The sequence below is a fragment of the Pituophis catenifer genome, unplaced genomic scaffold, assembly GCF_029215685.1.
Source record: "Pituophis catenifer annectens isolate HBS135680 unplaced genomic scaffold, rPitCat1.0.hap2 SCAF_7, whole genome shotgun sequence".
Classification (NCBI taxonomy): domain Eukaryota; kingdom Metazoa; phylum Chordata; class Lepidosauria; order Squamata; family Colubridae; genus Pituophis; species Pituophis catenifer.
Window position 1 is genome coordinate 74,719,571 of NW_027256887.1, and position 18,759 is coordinate 74,738,329.

The following is an 18,759-nucleotide window of genomic DNA, read 5'->3' on the forward strand; positions in this document are numbered from 1 at the left end:
ATCTCTTCTGAGTTGAACATTGGTTACAAACAAGGTGGAAAGTAATGGTATCATAACCTCATTTTTAATATAAATGAGAATATTTTTTTTCTGCTTACTTCCAAGTGGAGAAAAGCTACTTAAATTAATTTTGCAATGTTTTCCAAGCCATTTATGTGTGCATACATGGTATATTTCATTATGAATTCATTTATGGAATGTTTTTTTTTATTGTTAACCACTCTGGAATAGATTTGTATGAAAGACTGTATATAAGTAGCTATAAATAACTGGAATTTCATTATAAGTAAAGGCAAACACATTTGGGGCTTTTTAACTTAAGAGTTATAGCATAATAGAATTCAGAAACAAGGCTCATTAAGTTTAATGGCATTTACTCCCAGGTAAGAGAGTGTTATGAGATACTTTTATATAATTTTTACTAGCTATTAAGATTTTTTTTTTCTTTCTCATAATAGAATTTGGAGTCAACACATCAAATTGTGCAGTGTATGCTTGTTTGTGATATGCTGAAAAGTAGGGATATATGACTCCCAATGTTACTCTTTTTTTCAAGATTTCATTCCTTGCAAACCCATAATAAATATTATTTTTCTTTATGTAAATATTTCATATCCATCACAAAATGTGGACAAATGCACAAAGTGAAAGGTTACTACAGCATGCTTTGCATATTAGTCAAAGAATAGAAATAATATTTTATTTTAAAATGGAAACCAGAAACAACATTGTTCCTGAAAATTAACTTGCTCAAAATGAGCTATTAAAAATATTCACACTATTTTTCTTTGAGCTTGGAAAGACAAAATAATCTTTTTCACCCACAAAATCCATGATGTCAAATTAAATTAATTACTCCTGTGAAAATTCTCAAATCTCACAGTAAAGGTTAATTGTGAAAATCAGACTTAAGTTGTTTTGCAGACTCCCACAATGTTATTCTGGTTAGGTTCACACACGGGTCTATTGTTTTTACCTTGCTATATTACTTATTTCATGGCTTATGACTTGTGTGTTGTGTAAACCTAGCCAATTGTAGTTGGCTAGGTTTACTGAGTCAGTAAAACACACGAGTAGTCCCAAAAACCTGTTTTATTTTAACAGCTGTGAATTCTGTTCATTCACAGATGAGTCCCAAATAGTTGTGAAGAGTCCTTCCAAATAAGGCTGATAATAACCCACCTTTATCTCCCTTGACATACTGCCAAAGACTTAATTGGCAAAGCCACACGGAGTCCAGAATCAAACAGACTTTAAACTGCACAGGATTAACAACGTTGCTTCCTGCAAAGGCCCACGTGCCTTTGCTCCTCTTTTAAGCCTTATGGGAGGGGCCAATCATCTCCAAGCCCTACTCCTGAGTTGTCCCTTTTGTTTTAACTGTTCTTGCCTTCCGGCAGCTCTGCGCATGCGCACACTGGGTGCCTCGCTGAGATCTGAATCTGGAGGCTCCGGAGGCAGCATGTACCTCCCAGATGACCCTTTCTCTTCCTCTGACGCAGAGCCCTCGTCTGAACCTTTCCCAGACTCCAGGACTGGCCCATGTTCCTCCCCAGCCTCCTCACTGTCCGACTCTGCTGCCAGCTCTGCAGGCTGCTGGTGGACCACAACAACTTTATGTTTCTAAGATTATGTGTAAATTCCAGAATTTTTAGTTTTGTGATATCCCTGCACCTTTCCCTTTCTCTCAGTATCATGTAAAAAGAGAACAGATATCTCTCAACCATTACATTTTTCTTGAGGCCCCAGGATTCATCCAGAAGGTTGGTTACCTATATTGCTTTTCATGATTTTCTGGTCTGAACATAGTACTTACTTTGTGGCCTATTGCCTAATAGATAATAGATTATAAATAGATAATAAAACACCATCTTTTATCCCCGTTTTGAAAATGAAAAAAATAATTATATTTTTTTGCCTTTTGATCAGCTGGGATTAGTTGTACATAAAATTGTATAGAGAGACTGTATTTTGCTCTTGTTTCTTGTGTTGGAATTCAAGGATGTGATGGCCTCCATCTTACCACTTTGATGATGTCTAGTTTAACCATTATTAAGCTTTTTTCTTTGGCTTCTTTGCAAACTATCTGTAATCACTATGTTCATGAATTCTGGTTTATAAAAACCAGAAGAGGCAGGAATTTGGAGTAAGAATCCAGGGTCCTGATTCAAAGAATGAACTGAAGATGTAGTTCAGCCAGTTTAATGCTTTTGGAAACCTATGAAATAAGGTACTGTGTTCTCCAAAACATGAGTAGCAAGATCTTAAGTCCAGAGTCAGATATTATCGGAGTAATAGGGGTTTGATTGGAATGACCCCTCTTTCTTTACAGGCCTCTCACTTTTCATTTTGACAAAGATAAGGTGTCTTGTTGTCGGAGTTGCTGATTTACACAATTCTAGAAACTTTTAGCACCATTGTAAAATTCAAGACACAAGATCTTGAATTTTATTTGGCTATCTTCCCAGATGTCTTCGGTAATAAAATGAGTTCTTAAAACAATAATTATCACCACCCCCACCATTTTGGGATAATCTTTTTAAGAAAAGTTTCACATCTTCATATTCCCTTTATGTTTGAAATCTTGTGTTTTGTATGTCTCTCTGTTTGTCTATGATCCAAGTGTATCAGAAAAGTTATTGGCTTATTAAGCATTTCTTAGTGATTTTGATAAGGGGTAATTTGTAAGTGAGTTCCTTTCCTTTTTAATTCTTTTGAAATTCCTTTTCAGGGGTTGTTTTTTTTTTTGTAGGTATTCCTTAATGAATATTTCATTGTAGAAGTACTTACCATGCTGTTATAATGACCAATTAAATATTTTGTGCAATGCTTATCTGTGAATTAGCTGTGAATTAGAGATACTAAAATATGGGGAGCAGACTAGGGTCACAGTACTAGAGACTGGATGTCAGAGAGAAAACCAAAATACTGCAAGGTTGAGCAGGTAAAATAGAAAAAGACCAGGAATGATTTGTGTGTATAGTACTTAATCTGCCAGACACAGATGCTGTATCTTGCCTGCCTATCACAAAGGCTTGTGCTACACATCCTGCTTTTTTCTATGAAAGAGACTCAGAGTAAGATATAAGGGGAAATACTTTCCCCAGCCCTCTTTATCTCCTACCTAGCTTCTCTAACTCTCTATCCCACACACAATTACTTTATTACCAAGCTTCCATTGGCCCAGTGGAGATTTTTAACAACCTCAGCTGCTGCATTTCTGAGACTCTTGAGATTTCTGAGCAGAAGAATTTTCAAAAGATTCCTTTGAGGAGATGGAACTAAGGAAGCTGCTGTGGATCATGCCAGGGATTGACTCACTAAATATTAAGACTCTGGGTTTCCATGTGAATGGCCCAAACATGCCCCAGGTCTAATGTACTTTCCTCTTTTGAGAGACAATAATCTGCCACACTTGATCTCTGCTTGGGGTGCCTGGTTCACAGAAAATGCTTGAATTTTCAATGAGATAGTGAGTTTCACATAGTAGATATGCCATGGAGAGTAACCAGGATCTACACTAACTGAGTTTCAGGAAACTCCAAGGTATTTATTTGTAAATTGTATAATTAGAAGAGAAATGTTACTCAAGTCATGAGCAAGCTGATGTTTAGGAGAGAGATGACAAGGCTGAATCCCCCTCTTATGTATCTGTAGAGAATGTAAGGAGCTATCCGATGCTTAAGAAGGGGACAAGATTGACAGAAACAGTAGAGAACATTTCATGGTACATTGTCAACTAGGATAAATGATGCCATCGGCTAGGCAGAACATTTTGCAATGTTTCTCATTCATTTTTGTTCCTTTTCCACCTACAATTCTGTTAGGATACAGTAGTCCTTCCTGGAATTAGTTCTTGTAAGAGAAGCAACCTAGAACTAAGGAGAAATTTCCTGACAGTGAGACAATTAATCAGTGGAACAATTTGTCTCCAGAAGTTATGGAACACTGGAAATTTTTAAGAAGAAATCGGAAAGCCAATGTATCCAATTCATTATAGGGTTTCCTGTCTGATCAGGAGGTTGGACTAGAAGACCTCCAAGGTCCCTTCCAACTCTATTATTCTCTTATTCTGGTTGCTGAAGTCATAAAAATGTATAAGGTTTTACAGAGTACACTTTATTTTGAGTGGACATTTAAAAAGCATACAAAGGAGAAATGGTGGAGAAGAAACTGCTCAGATTGATTCCTCTAATAACTCTGCACCAAAATAGTAAGACTTGCTAGAAATAATGTTAAAATGGGAGCTATTGATTGTCTGACAAAAACAGACTTTTGATTTTTGTAAGAAAAGAGCATTTTAGTCTAATCAGGTACTTGACAAAGGTGCCAAGAAGATCAAAAAGAAACATCTACTGTAATATGATGCTTAAATATTGATTCATTGTAAAGTATCTGGAGTGTTTCTATAGAATCAGGAATCATTTGTTCAGCACCAGAACAAATTCATGGTATGATATCCAATAGTTCCAGGAGACTACCAGTAAATTTTAAAAAGCTTTATTTTAGCAACGTAAACATACGTTTTCTTTCTTTATCTCTCTCTCATTCAAATCTCACGTATATCAGAGACTCTTCTTTGAATTGGCCAGGTGACAAAAGGGCATGGGAAGTCCCCTGAAAGTGCTGTTTGAGATGAACCTTGATCGAGTGGAAGATGGAACCTTGGTTTTTTTCCTTCCTTCCTTCCAGCATCCTTTTTATACATAATGCTGGATTGCTTCAGTTTGATTGCTGGGTTATCTCATACATCAAGTGATGAGCATTTGGTAGTTGTTCATTGGACCAAGATGTTCTCTTCCATAACCATTCTGTGGCCGAAGGAAATACAAGAATTTTATCAGAAAAATGCTTTCAAAGAATTCTCAATCCATTCCTTACTTGACCTGGAACATCCCAGATCTTGATACAGTCTTGTATACGCACACATTCTTCTCCAGTTTAACCAGAAAGATCAGAATTGTGCAAACCATGATATTTTCCTCTGATACTCTTTGGAAACAAAAGTGGTGCGGCAGCCTAGAGGTTGAGCTCTCACCTCACAATCAGGAGGCTGTGAGTTCGATCCTAGGTAGAGGCAGATATTTCTCTCTCTGGGCACACTGAGAATATATCTGCTGAAAAAAAACACTCTACATTGGTGACAGGAAGGGCATCCGGCCAGTAAACGCTCAGCTCTGTTCAGTTGCCCAGACTCCATCCCTCAAAGGATTATGAGGTTATTAAAAGAGGATGATGACTCTTTGGAAACAAAAGTTAGACTTTGAAGAAGCAGAATTATTATTTATTTATTTAACATAGAGCATAAAGGGCCAGGGAGTTTACAATATTTACACACTTCTGAACGCCTCTGGCCCTTCTGAGAAATACACTTCAATTACTGAGGAAAAATTTAAACATCTAGCCCATATGATAAAGAGCCTGTAGTACAGTGGACTAAAGCACTGTTATTAACATCTGTTGGTGAAATGAGGACCCAGATTATAGGGGCAATAAGCTGACTTTGTATAAATATACAAAAATATGAAGGCTATTGCTTAACGCATTGTAAGCCGCCCTGAGTCTCCGGAGAAGGGCGGCATATAAATTAAAGCAAAATAATAATAATAATGATACACGCAGCTGAACTGTAGATACTATTATATGACTGCTGGTTCTGCCTAAAGATTCAGATTTTCTGAGGTATATTATGAATGCTTAAAGAGGTGAGAAGCAAGAGCACCCAGCCATCTGGCTGATACTAATTGCTGTTGGATTCCTTCACACTTTGAGAACTGTCTATGTGTTGCTATGATAATGAAGCCTCCTTATTTTTCTTCTATTTATGTTCCTTTATATTGGCCTAAACACCATTTTTTTAAACTGTGAATACAGTTCACAGTGGTCAGTGGAAAAGACCACTTTAGAAATAAATTAGCAAAGTATTAATGTCCACCAATACTGAAATTTATAAAAATCATAATCTTCTTTTTCTCCTGCTGTATTTTAGTTACCTGACTGCGAGTAACAAGCAGAAATTCTTATATTCCACAAGACCTTTTTTAAAGAGGGCTGCCTTGGTACTTACCTATGTAAGTATTGCTATAAATCATTTTCTTACTCCTTTAATGTCTTCAGGTGAATTATATTCTATCAGTACCTGAGTGTGAAGAATAAACTAATTCAGCAGGGCAGTCATAACTCAAAGATGTGCTGATTAGAACAGGTTAAGATGAAAATGTTTTCAGCATTACAAATCTTTTTGATCAACCCAAGCCTAGGTAAATGTCTATGGAGATTCTCAGTCATCTAGGTCATGGTTGTCTGAAATGTGCTTTTTCAGGAGGCAACTGGACTTTCTGATTTTCCTTTGAAGACGTTTTGCTTCTCATCCAAGAAACTTCTTCAGCTCTGACTGGATGGTGAGGAATGGAAGGATTTACTGTATACTCCTTGCAGACAGCTGACATTTGCATTCTTTTAGCCGAGTCTTTAAAGTCACCTGGAGATTTATCTGTGTCATCCGGGTCACCTGAGTGTCATCTAAAGAGGCCATCTATGTCAAAATTGAACAGCCCTCTCTCAACAGAGGGGGAGGAATAGACATTATTCATCTCCAATCTGCATCACAGTCCTTTCAACAGTTCCAAGAAGCCTCCACACCCATTTGTACCACTCAGGTGACCCTGATGACACAGATAAACCTCTTTAAGGACTTGCTAAAAGAATGCAAATATCTAGCTGTCTGTAAGGAGTATAAATCCTTCCATTCCCCACCATCCAGTCAGAGCTGAAGAAACTTCTTGGATGAGAAGTGAAACGTCTTCGAAGAAAAACCAGAAAGTCCAGTTGCCTCTTGAAAAAGCACCTTTGGGAGAAGCTCAGGTAGAAGTTTTTTTTGCTAGCTGACCAGAAAACTGAATTGTATTATATCCAAACTTTGCTCCAGTCTAGAAACAGCTGATTAATTCACCCAATAAAATACATGTGCATTTATGAATGATAAACCAGCCTTCAAATTATTCCCCGCCCCCTCCATTTTTGTATTTTGGAGATAATAAAGAATCACCATTTCAGTTTGGAATGATAGGTTATCACTTGATGCAATGGGATGACCAGTAACAATGAAGTATTGTAATAGATTTAGGTTTGCTGGCCATGTATAATTGGGTTTCTCTTTAATAATCCAAGAATTTACTCTTCTTATCTGAAGGTGATCCTACTTATGTATTTTCGCCTATGGATAATGGGAGGTTCCATGCCAGCATTTTCAGAGCAGGACAATCCAGCTTCATTCTCTCCATATCTTCTTACAAGGTATTCAACCGGGATTTACTTCTTTTCAATATAAACCAAATATAAGCCAAATTTAGTCTATATGCCTTGTCGCCTTTCCCCTCAAAACTGCATTTAATAAAATGAATTTAGGAGTTCTGTTATTCCTCTGAGTTTAAACTCATTGCCATTAAATCATGTCAATGTAAATATTTCAGGAAGTCTCCCATTTGGAGACATTCACATGTGAATACTTCCAGTTCCAAAATGTATCTTGAATGCTTTGAAATTCATAGATCACCTAGTATATTTTGATAAGGTGTTAAATGTGATTATCAGCCACCTGCTCGTACCGCAATTACCTTATTTGTTTCATTCCAATTTAGCCTTCAAGAATGGACTGTGTGATTCTCCACATCACATCATTGGTTTATCAGTCTTTCTTTTGAGGATTCTTGGATGCTTTGTATAAATTAGAAGTCCCCAAATCTTTTTGGTCTGATGGTTGTTTTAAGAGCATACTCTGAATGGCTTTTTCATTCACAGAAGAATTTAATATGAGGGAAAAGCCCAGTTTAAAAACTTTGATTATGCAGAATATTGAGTAAGCTTTATAACAAATCCGCAGATCTGATATTCGAGGCCATCCAAATATTAATCAGGATCCATCCTGCTTATCTGCCAGATTTTGAAAAGGTCCTCTGGGTGCTGTCCTTGCTAAGTGATACAAGACATATAAGCATCATCAGCTTGGATAAATGCTTATTAAGTATGCCGTTTTGCTGTATATTTGTGGGATTGTGCACTGCCATCTCCCCATGGAATTCAGAGAATAAAAAGCAGAGTTATTTCCCCTCTTCAGAGCAAGCCAGAAATACAATTAAGCTATGATTGCTGCAGCGTGGGAGGAAACTATAACATAAACAATCCCCCCCCCCAAATTTGGAGCAGCCATTTGTAAACTTAAAAGAGGAAGCAATGTATGCCAAAATACCTAAGAGAATATAGAAATTGGATTTCTAGAGAAGAAACAACACATCTTTTCGGAGTTTTTTTCCTGATCTTTTCCCTACCTTTTGGTTCATCGCATCAAAACCATGCAGTTGCTGGCTTTGTTAAATACCCATCAGGATTCCCCTCAAAGTGATGTTTTACGAAGTGGTCTTGTTAGGTCCTTGTTTAAATTAGGCACTTTCTTTGAAAGGAGAGAGAAATCCGCGTGAAGCTATCATGTTTTAAATTTGCACTTTGTGAAAATGATCACAGGGAAACCTTTAGTGCTGAGAATACAATTGAAGTCCCATCTTTGGAAGACACAAGGAATTGCAATGCAAACCTTCAATATTTTGAGTTCTTTGACCTGATCTGACCAGGTTTATCCCTGAGCATGTTTGGAGAAGCTACAGCAGACAAGCCACCATCCGAGAGAGCAGCCTGGAGAAACAGCTCTTTGTATCTTGGCAGAAGAGTAAACTCAGAGTCTCTGGAGAAGCACATTTTCTCAGGGGTCAACGTAAGAAGGTAGAGTAGAAAAGAACAACATGGCTAAGTTTGTAAGCCATAAAGGTAAAGGTTCCCCTCGCACATATGTACTAGTGGTTCCAAACTCTAGGGGGCGGTGCTCATCTCTGTTTCAAAGTCAAAGAGCCAGTGCTGTCCGAAGACGTCTCCGTGGTCATGTGGCCGGCATGACTAAATGCCCAAGGCGCACGGAACACTGTGACCTTCCCACCAAAGGTGGTCCCTATTTTTCTACTTGCATTTTGTATGTGCTTTTGAACTGTTAGGTTGGCAGAAGCTGGGACAAGTAATGGGAGCTCACCCCATTACGCGGCACTAGGGATTTAAACCACTGAAGTGCCGACCTTTCGATCGAAAAGCTCAGCGTCTTAGCCACTGAGCCACCACATCCCACTGTAAACCAGATCTCCTTTTAAAGATCCATTTGTTTCGTTTCTTAGATAACCAACAGAATGTTCACTCTACCTAAACACAGGAAGACTACCGTAATGGCTTTCAGTCAGAATAATAATTTTTCTTTGCTACTTAAGACTGAGAGCTTTTTTTCTCAGGAGTGTTCTCATCTTTTGCATAGGCTCTAAATCAACCAGTGCTTGATAAAGCACTTTATAATAAGGTTATAAAGCACTGCGGTTGCAATTGTAACTAGGTTCTGTTATTTATGAGCTTTCTATCTTAGCTGAATTGGTTTATGTCCAGGCACTGCTGTTAGATAACCCAGCTTTCTCTTCCTTGGTATTGCTGGCATACTTGTCTTGGTCAAATAAATCATTTCCAAAAGTTAATTATCATAGCTTCTCCTGTACGTGTATGTAGATGTGGATATATCGGAACTGGTAAATTATTGTACTCTTGTTCTGATAATCTGCATATAGACACACAGGTGGCCTGTGTCAGAGCTGTGCCAATTCTTTTAGGAGGTCAATACAAGTACATAGGAGTTCATAGGAAGCCTCTTGTTTCTTTTTTTATCTTAGACTTCTATTGTTTTATCAATGTATAAAATGGAAAGAAAAATAAAAATTGGAAATTAAGGGTGGGGAGAAAGGGGGAGAGAAAATATGAGGTATAAGGGAAGAAAGAAAAAAGGCGTTAACTTCTGACTCTTTTTAGTACAGTACAAGATAATATTACAGCCTCAACTTTTTACTTTTACACATTAGTGTAAAAACTAATGTGTAAAACGAGCCATTTCTATCTAATTGTCATAACCATTGTCAAAGTTTCGTTTTTTTCATTGCACAAAATCCAGAAGTGATAGCCAAATAAAAAATATAATTATATTCTCCTTTTTAAATACAACAATCAATTTAATCATTTCTGCTTTATCTTCCTTGCTGTGGAAATAATATGTATTTTTAATAATAATAATAATAACAGCAACAACAACAACAACTTTATTATCATTGTACGTGTATACACATTATACCCATACAATGAAATTCACTTAACACTCAAAGACCAGGTCCAACGCGCATAACATTTCTAGTTGCACTTAATAATCTTTATAAACAAATCACCATTTATATTAACAAAATTCACTGTATTCTTTCAGATTCTTTAACCTTAAAGGGAAAAATACTTCCCCCCCCCATCTATTTTAAAACACTTAAGTTTTTCTTTAAAAATGTTTCTTAAATCAAAACATTCTAACAGATTTTTTTAACTTCCTCTTAAGCCTCTTTTTTTCAAGTAGAGACAATTGCTACCTCTTTTTCCATTTTTGTACAGCCTTTGTGGGACCACAATTGGGATCATAATTTCCATTGCTGAGCAAAACAACTGTTAAGCGACTCATGCCTGATTTTAGGACCTTTCTTTTTTGCTACAAGTTATTAAGCAAATCATGCCAGTTGTTAAGTGAATAATACGGCTGTTAAGTGAATCCAGTTTCTCCCATTAACTTTGCTTGTCAGAAGCCAGGTAGGAAGGTTGCAAATAGCAATTGCTTGACCCAGTAAATACATGTCAGTTGCTGAGAACCGAAATTTTGATGATGTGACGATGGGATATTGTGATGGTTGTAAGTGCAAGAACTGATGATGAGTCACCTTTTCAGTGCGGCTATATGAATGTTCGCTAAAAGAATTATTGTAAGTCAAGGACTACCTGTAGTCTGTATCAGTACAGGTTTCAGGGGACTTGTTCAAAGGCTCTTTATCACCTGATTCTGCATTACTCAACAGTTAAAAAAACACATTTAAATACACAAATGCATTTGATCTATATCCCACATTGTTGAATAAATCTACTTCCAAAATATATTTTTATCTCTTCTTTATCTTTATCTTTATTTGATTTATATACTGCCCTACTCCCGAAGGACTCAGGGCGGTGAACAGCCAAACGATAAAATACATAAATACAAAATTTAAAAACAGAATAAAACCGAATTAAACAATTTAGCCCAGACAGATTTAAAACACCACAATCATTTAAAAACAGATTAAAAATTTCATATTAAAAAGAAAAAGGGAAAAGATTAGGCCAGGCTTGCCTGGTGGAATAAAAAAGTCTTGAGAGCGCGGCGGAAGGTGCGCAGATCCGGGATCCTCCGTATCTCCGGGGGGAATTCATTCCAGATAGTAGGTGCCCCCACAGAGAAGGCTCTCCCCTTAGGGGCTGCCAGTCGACATTGTTTGGCCGACGGCACCCGGAGGAGCCCCTCTCTATGAGAGCGTACCGGATGGTGGGAGGCTATTGGTGGTAGTAGGTGGTCCCGTAGATAACCAGGTCCTAAGCCATGGAGCGCTCTAAAGGTGGTAACCAAAACCTTGAAGCGCGCCCGGAAGACCACCGGGAGCCAGTGCAGCTCGCGCAAGAGAGGTGTTACATGGGAACGCCATGTCGCTCCCATTACCACCCGCGCGGCCGCACTCTGCGCCAGTTGGAGCCTCCGGGTGCTCCTCAAGGGGAGCCCCATGTAGTGAGCATTGCAATAGTCCAGGCGGGAAGTGACGAGGGCATGAGTGACCATGCGTAAGGAGTCCCGATCCAGAAAGGGACGCAACTGGCGAATCAGGCGAACCTGATGAAAAAGAAGTATTTAGAAGTATTGGGGTAATGTTTTCCAGCCAATGAAGACATTGAGCTTGTCACCTGGAGAGCTAAGAGCCCCGTTTGAGATGCAAGCTCTGCATGATGGGGTGAGCTCCCGTTCCTGCCCAGCTCCTGTCTACCTAGCAGTTCAAAAGCATGCAAATGTAAATAGATTAATAGGTACCATTTCTGTGGGAATGTAACAGCATTCCATGCACCTTTGCCGTATAAATGTGCTGGCCACATGACCATGGAAGTGTCTTTGGACAATGCTGGCTCCCTCAATCAAAAAATGGAGATGAACATCGTGCCCCAGAGTCAGATACGTCAGTCAGTCAGAAACCTTTACCTTTTTACAAACAGAAAAGAGCAAAAAAGCATTATTAGGTTAGATCTGCATCTCTGGAATATGTAATCCAATAGTGAAATTTCTCAAGTATCTGTAGCTCATCCCAGGAAAATAATAGCTTAAAGCTATTATAAAGCTTCCCTCTATATTATTCTCTCTATAGCAATTAGTTTTTTGTGTTCCTTGCCAGAGGCAGGTGGGAGTATACAGATTTGATATTCATATTCATAGATGTGTTTGCTATTTTTCATATCCAATTATAGCCCTGTGTCCTTAATAGACCTCAATTTATTGTGTTTTTTTATCCTTAGGTTGCTTATATTAGTGATACCAAATGCATTAGCTGTGGAGATATGCTTTTAAGTCTTCAATATGTTTTGCAAAGCAATGGAAGAGCCACTAATGAAAGCCTCATGAAATAATTCTTAGGATCTTGATTCTCTGGCTCTAAGTTTAATATCCCTTGATGTATGGCAGTCTTAGATTTTGATCCACCGCAATTAAAATGGGAAGGTAGTTCACAAATGGGAAAACTCCATGAGTTTTCAAACTGGCTTGCAGTGAATCAATATGAGCTTTCTGTGGTTCCTACTGTGATGTTTGGCAATTCAATTCTAAACTGTTCAAATGAACTTTCATGATTGGGCAAAAAGTAATGTAACCAAGAGATTTCCTGTTGTGATGAGCTGAGATGTGAACCAGACAGTTACGAAGAGCATGTGATGAATGTTTTAGAATCTGGGAAATAAGTCAGTCAACAGAAGTTGACAGACGGTATGAGAAGAATTTAAGAGGTCCCAAACAAAACAATGAAAAACCATTGAGATGATATCCATATTTTTCATGTTTTTGTTAAATATAGTTTCTGGGAAGATGTATAAAGTATTGAACAAATCTAATATCCCTTTTCACAAACAATGGGAAGAAGAGAAATTCTGGATATAACAAATACATAAGAACTCAGACACTTGCTGGCTTCACACAATATAATTCATTGTGTTGTCTCAACTATATTTAAAGGCTTTAATCACTTTCTCTGATTTCTTGGTTCCTGTAATGGTTGCCATATCTTGCTGGGGTTAACATTGTAATCTTTGCTTCCTCTTCAGTTTGCACATACTGTATTACCAGACTGCATAATATTGGTTTTTAATATAAAACATAAGTAGCCTAGTTAGTCCATAAGAAAAACAATCCAATGTTTATATGTTCTGGCACCATTTCCAGTGCTGAATGGGAAGAGGGAACCCAAGGCCTGGGTTTCTGAAGAACTCAAGATAACACAAGTATCATGATGAATTGCCTCTCTCGCCACTATCTGTCCTGTCTGAATGGGACAAGAGGTTCCCTGTGTAAATATACAGTTTCTATTACTTTAAATAGCTTTGTATTGTATTGTAATTGTGGTATCTATCGTTTATTATTTCTCCGAGATCTCCCCTGTGGTGATTGTTACCAGGGGTGAAATCCAGCAGGTTCTGACAGGTTCTGGAGAACTGGTAGCAGAAATTTTGAGTAGTTCGGAGAACCGGCAAATGCCACCTCTGGCTGGCCCCAGAGAGGGGTGGGAATGGAGATTTTGCAGTATCCTTCCCCTGGAGTGGGGTGGGAATGGAGATTTTGCAGTATCCTTCCTCTGCCACACCTACCAAGCCACACCACGCCCACCAAGCCATGCCCACAGACCCGGTAGTAAAAAAATTTGGATTTCACCACTGATTCTTACCCTCTGTGCTAGCCAGTTAATATTTTTTTTATCAAAATTAAATAATTTGAGACCTCCGTATTCCTTAAGTTTCAAATTTAAAGAAAGATAATATACGAGCAATACGTTTTCACACTTTCTTTATGTGCATACTTTGTATTTTCTCCAAGAAGCTCAACATGATGTAGATCTACACAGTATGCTAAGCTATCATGTGCTTGACTTAGCATAACATGTGAACACAGCCATTGGGACTGATTTAGTAATCCAAGATTAACATGAACTCACCCAGTATGTGCTGAGAACTTGAACACTAGGGCCATGCTGTCTTTGGATCCAGTCTCCTAAAAATGTTTCACAACATGCAGGATCCTGAACCTACAGCCAGTCCTCGATTTGTGACCATTCATTTAGCAACCATTCAAAGTTAAGACATCGCCGAAAACAGTGGCTTATGATCGGTCCTTGAACTTAATCATTTCGGCATCCCAACAGTCATGCGATTGCTATTTGGGTTCTTGGTAACCAGAATGTATTTATCATGATTACAACGTCCCAGGATTGTCATTTGCGACTTTTCCATTGACAAGTGAAGTTAATGGGGGAAGCTGGATTCACTTAATGACTGTGTGTGATTTGCTTAACGACTACAGCAAAACGATCATGAAATCACATGTGGCTCACTTAATGACTGCTTTGCCTAGTGATGAAAGTTCTGGCCCAATTGTAGTCATAAATTGAGGACTACCTGCAGAGTCTCTCTGCAACATTTTAAAGCATTTGTGTGTCCCCCCCCTTCTTTTCCGGATCAGGCAAATTCATATTTGGAATCAGCTTTTGGGGGTTGAATCTGAAGCATTGCATAGTCCTATTGAACTGGCTGTTTCTTCCTTTGAAGAAACATGTCGATTGTTTTATTTTGTGTTTCTTTTTGCAGGTTTCTTACTTATTCCTACCTCCTGGCCTTCAACGCCTGGCTTCTACTAGCCCCGATTACGCTGTGCTACGACTGGCAGGTTGGAAGTATTCCTCTGGTTGAATCAATCTGGGACCTGAGGAATTTCGCTACCCTGATCCTGGCCTTCGTGATGCTTCTCCTTTGTCTACATTGTTTTGTAGCATTTAAGGTAAAAAAGCTTTTTTCTACACTGAGGTTTACCTTTGTGTTCCAAACACATGTAGTACCATGTTTTCCCGAAAATAAGACCCTGTCTTATATTTTTTTGAACCCCAAAATAAGTGCTTGGCCTTATTTTCGGGGAGGTCTTATTATTTTGGGGCGCATGGAGCAAGATAAGGTTCCTTTTGCCGTTTTACCTGATTTCCAGCTCTGCATTTAAATATTTTTGGGAAGGGCTTATTTTCAGGGGGAGGCTTATTGTAGCACATGCACTCAAAAGCCCGATTGGGCTTATTATCAGGGGATGTCTTATTTTCGGGGAAACAGGGTTTGTTCTTTATATGGAAGATGTTGGCTAGACAGACCCTTGGTTCGTGCTAAACCATGCTGGTTCATGCTGCCTTAGCATACTGTATTAGTATAAACATTATATTTTATAAGCCATGATTTATGACTTACTGGTTTGCCCCAAATAATTGTAGATTATTCAGGAAATCTCAATAAATTAGGGGAAAGGAACTCCCAACCAGTTCTTTTAAAAAAAAAAATTAAGGAGAGGAATAGGAATAGGAATGGGAAAGCAAACACCTTTAATTTTATGTTAATTCCTCCTCCTGCATTATGGTGGTGTGACTTGGAGTCATGGAGATTTGCTAGAGTGAAAATGATAGCGCATGTTTATTTATCCATTTAAGTGAACTTTGGCAGAACCCAACTCCATCGTGATGCTGGGTGGCCTACTATGTAAAAATAATGTAAACACAACTAATACATAGAACTACAGCAATAGAAATAAACAAACTAGCAATCCAGACAACTAACATCAGTATTAATCCATTCACATACTCAAAGGAATGGAATAATACCTTTCTTCTTTGAAATAAATTTGTCAGAATTGCTTTGATAGAGGTTGCTTGTATCAGTTTTTATGCATCCATAAAAGAGGACCCTGTGGATGTGATATTTCTGCAAAATCAATTTCAATTTTTCCTGGACTTCTAGCTGTTGGGTATTGGGACGAATATGTTAGAATTTTGCTTGGCAGGAACATTTTTATTTATTGCTGTGTCTAGGATCCTTCTTGATTACTTAACCCACTGCAATCTTAATAGAAAACCTGCAAAAGATCAACTTGCTCTTCCTTAGGATCCCTCCATAACCAAATTTGTATAAAATTTGTATAAAGGAGTATAAAAAGAGAGGTCTGCAGATGGAATGAGTGGGTTAAAAAAAGAAGTAAGAATAGTGTATTAGGATGTGCCTAAGGCTTCTTAATGTATCATAATGGAAAACTTGGATTTTCCTAGTTTCATCTATTTCTGATGTTTTTTTTTTTACTAAAAGATCTTTAAACTCTTCAATCTTAATCCTTTTTCTTGTAATCTTAAACTTATTTGCTAAGAAATCACAAATCAAGTGCTCACCGAATGTTTTCCATTGTTAAAAAAAATGCATGTTATTTAGAAAACATCTGACAATTTAGCCTACACACTGAGTGCAAACACACTCAGAATCTAGTGTTGGCAATGAAACTTGGAAGATGAGCTATGTGTAAATTTAATCATGAGTACTTTATAATGCTCTAGAGACTTGGATTACACAAAGTAACCCAACTAGCAGTTGGAAATATTATGAGACTTTACTGTGAAGACAAAGGAGTTGCTTGTTCTTAGACATGTTTTTTTTTTTTGCTCATAAAGCAAAATACTCAGGTGGCTTTTGCTATCTGCTGTGTGGGAGAGTGGGTTGTGTTTCCAAAGTATTTTATACCTTGTTCCAAAATCTGCTGTTGCCTTAAGCTCCAGTTGGAGAGGTGCCCATATAAATCAAATAAGGAACAATAACATTTGTGCTTTTTTTCCCCCCCAAGGAGGCAAATCTATATACACTACAGTATGTTTTTTTTTTTTTTTACAAAACTGTATTTCACTGAATTAGTGTCATTTGTTCTATGGCAGATTTACAGATGCAAACCTCCCTTTCCCCATTAAAAATAAGAATTTGATCAAAGTTAACCTGCTACTGTTTCTGCAAGGTCTATAGAGTAGGAGGTGTAGTTAGAAGTATAATATAATGCTTTGTTTGAACTATATGTTTGAGTTTTGATCAACCATTGTTCAAATACAACGGAAGCTCTAATTAAGCACAATAGGCTTTCTGAATCATATTTTGCCATTTTTCCAAGTTGGAGACAAAAAGATGTGGTTTGACTGACAAGTCAGGGACTGCAATTATACATACGGATTTAAGCGTACATCACAGTTAACTGGTTCTCACAATGCATTAAGTCATAAATGATGTTTTACAAACCATAGCAGCTGGATTCACACATCGCGTTATGCCAAAATCAAGGCAATCCCATTATCCCTTGGTGCTATGCCGAAGAAAAGATGCATCTCCGTTTGAGGATATTATCCACTTAGTCATGTGTGACTCTTGGTGATACTATGGGCCAAGTGACTCTTTCCAGTCTTGCACTGCTTCTTTGAGTTTTCTATTCTGGCTGGGGTCAGCTTTGATGGTGTCCAGGCATTGTGTTCTTTGACAGCCTGGTTTCCTTTTACTGCTAACTTTTCCCAACATAATTGCTTTCTCCAGTTTAGTCAGAGTACTTTCATACCTAAAATTGTGTAAAGAACTCGTGGTTATACACTGTTCTGCTATAGCTCTACTCCAGTTAAGTGAAATTAATCATGCAAGCTATCCTTATATTTTAAAGAACATCCAGATTTAGTGCTACAAAGGACCATTTTTAAGAGTTTGCGGACCAATTAAATATTTCTTAAGTTGTACACATGAGAAATTGTTTTCACACATCTTTCAGCTCTGCAAAGGTAGGACAAATCTCCATCTGGGATAAATCCCATAATGCTTGGGGCATATCATGTTTATGAATTGAGAGAACATGCATGGTATGAAGTTGGGGGATTTAGATAGGATATGTCTGATGAAACAAACAAAATGTTACTTACCAAGCACATCTAAATTATATTAAAGCAAGCAAAATATCTTTACAATCCCCAAGATATGTCACAACTTTTGAGTACCCCTTGAGTACTTTGGAAATTGAAAATTGAAAAATTTGACATGCCCTAGGAACAACCAATGCATTATTTCCCATGTTTCAAGAATGCTCTGATCCTTTCTCCTTCTTAAGGATCTTACATTCAGAGTTGATGTTTTATGTTTCATTGAGCATTAGATGGGCCGCAAGGCAAAGCAAGGAACAGCCTGCTTCTGTGATTCCCATTACAGAAAAATCATCTGGGTAGCTGTGGTGTAGCTGCCGAACTTTCATTTGTGTGAAGTGGTTTTGTCATGTATTAAAGTGAGTAATAAGGAAAAGCAGGAGTATGACTCCGGAATCACGAATGGAACAATTCACACAGTTAAACTGACAAATTGAAAATGTACAGAAAGTTATTCCAGAGAGTATTCAGCGTGGATGATTACAGCTGGGTAATTGCTGAACCAGATGCGTAACTCTGCATGGAGTCATTCTGTCCATGCTCTTAACTTGTCAGTGCAGTTGTATGAATTTTTCTTAAATCAGAAGGGACTGATTCAAGGCATCAGTCTTCCTGTATTTTTCATTCCATTGGTGCCAGACAGGGCTTTTCTGACAAGAAAACTTAAGTATGGAATCCTTCTACAATGAGAGACAAAGATTCCTATTTATGCCATTTGCATTTTTCTGATTCAAGATGGGATAACTCACCACGGTCAACTTGTAGCAGGACAATTCAACAAAGGCAAAAGTTAAGTTTTGCC

At 37.9% G+C, this 18,759-nt stretch overlaps 1 protein-coding gene across 1 annotated transcript in view; it reads left to right on the plus strand.

The window, feature by feature from the left end:
• Positions 1 to 18,759, plus strand: part of TMTC1 (transmembrane O-mannosyltransferase targeting cadherins 1) — a 141,772-nt gene that overhangs the window by 30,635 nt on the left and 92,378 nt on the right. The window contains exons 5-7 of the mRNA XM_070947297.1: positions 5,990 to 6,071; positions 7,193 to 7,296; positions 14,806 to 14,995. Of these exons, the coding sequence (XP_070803398.1) occupies positions 5,990 to 6,071; positions 7,193 to 7,296; positions 14,806 to 14,995 (376 nt within the window). The remainder of the gene's footprint in view (positions 1 to 5,989; positions 6,072 to 7,192; positions 7,297 to 14,805; positions 14,996 to 18,759) is intronic.